The following is a 2,513-nucleotide window of genomic DNA, read 5'->3' as shown; positions in this document are numbered from 1 at the left end:
GTGGAGTCATACAGTATTTATAATTTGGTAACTGGCGTATTGTACTCAGCATGTCTTCAAGGTTCATCTACATTGAGGCATGTGCCAGGACTTCCTTCTTTCCATTCCACTGGGTGTATATACCACATTGTGTTTATCCATTCATTTGTCAATGGACACAGGTTGTTTCCATCTTTTGGTTGTTATGAATAATGCTGCTTTGAACATGGGTGTTAACATATCTGTTTAAGAACTGATTTCAATTATGCTGGATATATACCCAGAAGTGGAACTTCTGGGTTATATGGTAATTCTATTTTTAATTTTTTGAGGAACTGCCATAGTGTTTTTCATTGTGACTGCACCATTTTACATTCCCACCAGCAAGTGTTCCAATGTCTTCACATCCTCATCAACATTTGTTTTCTTCCTTCCTTCCCACTTTCCCTCCCCTTTCCTCTCCTTTTCTTTTTTCTTTTTCTTTCTTTTTTTTTTTTGATAATAATTATCCTAATGGTGTGAAGTGAGTTTATGTATGGAAGACTTATTTTGTACATGTAACATTTCTTTAATCTTCTCAGTGCTGTAAGTAGCAAGCATGCATATGTGTGAGAGAAAGACAGACAGATGGATCCGGTGAGCAGCAATCAGGAGAAGCAAGAACAAGACACAAGCTCACAAGCAGTCTGGCTGCAGAACCAGGCTCTTCATCAGGGCTGTGAGGCTGTCCCTGGAATGTGGACTCCCCAGAGGAAGGGACTGTGTCTTACCTATGACTCTCCCTGGTGTCTACCACAGTGTCTCTATGTGTGTAAAAAAACAACAGCAAAAAAGAATGATCTGCTTATACCCATTGAAGAGTCTGATGTTGCATTCTTTCCCCAAGTGATTATGTCAGGATACAGACAAATCTCTTTGTATCCCTCCCTCCAGACTGGATGAGTGTGAGGCGATACTTGTCTGAACGCGGACAGTCACTTGGAGAAATGTGACCACACAGTAATTGCTATGCTTAGTATTTCTAAGTGCCTGACATTTCCCATTTCTTTTTATTCCCCCAGGAGAGAAAAGCAGCATGAGTAGGGAGAACCAGAGCAGCGTGTCCGAGTTCCTCCTCCTGGGACTCCCCATCCGGCCAGAGCAGCAGGAAGTGTTCTTTGCCCTGTTCCTGGGCATGTACCTGACCACGGTGCTGGGGAACCTGCTCATCATCCTGCTCATCAGGCTGGACTCTCACCTCCACACCCCCATGTACTTCTTCCTCAGCAACTTGGCATTCACTGACATCTGTTTCTCATCTGTCACTGTCCCAAAGATGCTGAGAAATATGCAGACTCAGCACTTGTCCATTTCCTATCCTGGATGTATTTCACAGATGTATTTTTATCTACTCTTTGGTTGTGTTGACAATATCCTTCTTGCAGTGATGGCATATGACAGGTATGTGGCCATTTGTCACCCTCTACACTATACCACCATCATGAAGGAGGACCTGTGTGTGCTGCTGGTGGCTGGCTCCTGGATTCTCTCCTGTGGCAGTGCCCTCTTGCACACCCTCCTCCTGACTCAGGTGTCTTTCTGTGCTGACAACATCATTCCCCACTTTTTCTGTAGCCTCCGCATCCTACTCAAGTTGTCCTGCTCCAACACCTCTCTTAATGAGCTGGCCATATTTACTGCAGGGGCTGTGGTTGTCATTTTTCCATTGAGTGGTATCTTGGTCTCTTATGGCCACATTGGGGCCTCTATTCTGAAGGTCCCCTCTACCAAAGGTATCTGCAAAGCCTTGTCCACCTGTGGCTCCCACCTCTCTGTGGTATCTCTATTCTATGGAACAATTATGGCACTATACTTTTCCACCTCATCAGGTAGCTCTAATGACAAAGACATGATTGCCTCACTGATGTATACAGTGGTCACTCCCATGTTGAATCCCTTCATCTACAGCCTAAGGAACAAAGACATGAAATTGGCTCTGGGGATTCTTTTCAGAAACAAAATCCTTTTCACCTAGTGAGAATCACCTAATTGTGTTATTTCACGCACTGACCTTGTCAGAGATCTTGAAAAATTGTGTGTTGACTATCCATGTCTCCTGTATTCTCCCAACTGCCCTTTAAATTAGCAGTTATGTTATAGGACCCAACCCATTTCAGTTTCGTCATGTTTAGCTTTTAATTATAACCCACAGTTTCTATCTACTGAAGTAAATGAGATATAAATCAGCTCCTTATTTCCTGTTTCTTGTCTATTATTTTCCAAAACTACAAATACTCCATAAAGTTTCTAATGTTTAGTTTTGGAAAGTCCAGAATGCCTACCTTCTTAATGCAGTAGCTAGAATAAAGTGTTTTTGATGGTTTGCTAAAACTTAAATAAACTTACATTTGATTTTGCCTATGACAAGAAATTAATAGGGGAGCCCAGTGGAGACCATCAAGTTACCTCATTTCTCCATTCTAGGAAGATTTTAATTTTCCACTGTAAGTTGGATTTTTGTGGAGAGAATAGCCACTATCTGCCTGATTAGTTTT

General features: G+C 42.2%; 1 protein-coding gene across 1 annotated transcript; it reads left to right on the top strand.

Moving 5' to 3' along the window:
- Window positions 1–1,054: 1,054 nt before the first annotated feature.
- Window positions 1,055–1,993, top strand: LOC132025027 (olfactory receptor 1J1-like). Its single transcript, XM_059412212.1, has one exon. It carries the CDS (start codon window positions 1,055–1,057, stop codon window positions 1,991–1,993), a length of 939 nt encoding a protein of 312 aa, XP_059268195.1.
- Window positions 1,994–2,513: the final 520 nt, after the last annotated feature.

Source organism: Mustela nigripes, chromosome 9 (genome assembly GCF_022355385.1).
Source record: "Mustela nigripes isolate SB6536 chromosome 9, MUSNIG.SB6536, whole genome shotgun sequence".
NCBI lineage: Eukaryota > Metazoa > Chordata > Mammalia > Carnivora > Mustelidae > Mustela > Mustela nigripes.
The sequence above is the reverse complement of the archived record's forward strand: the minus strand, read 5'-3'. Positions and strand labels throughout refer to the sequence as shown.

Bases quoted from the DNA above. Each gene is read 5' to 3' on its own strand.
- LOC132025027 (XM_059412212.1), top strand. From the start codon at position 1,055: ATGAGTAGGGAGAACCAGAGCAGCGTGTCCGAGTTCCTCCTCCTGGGA.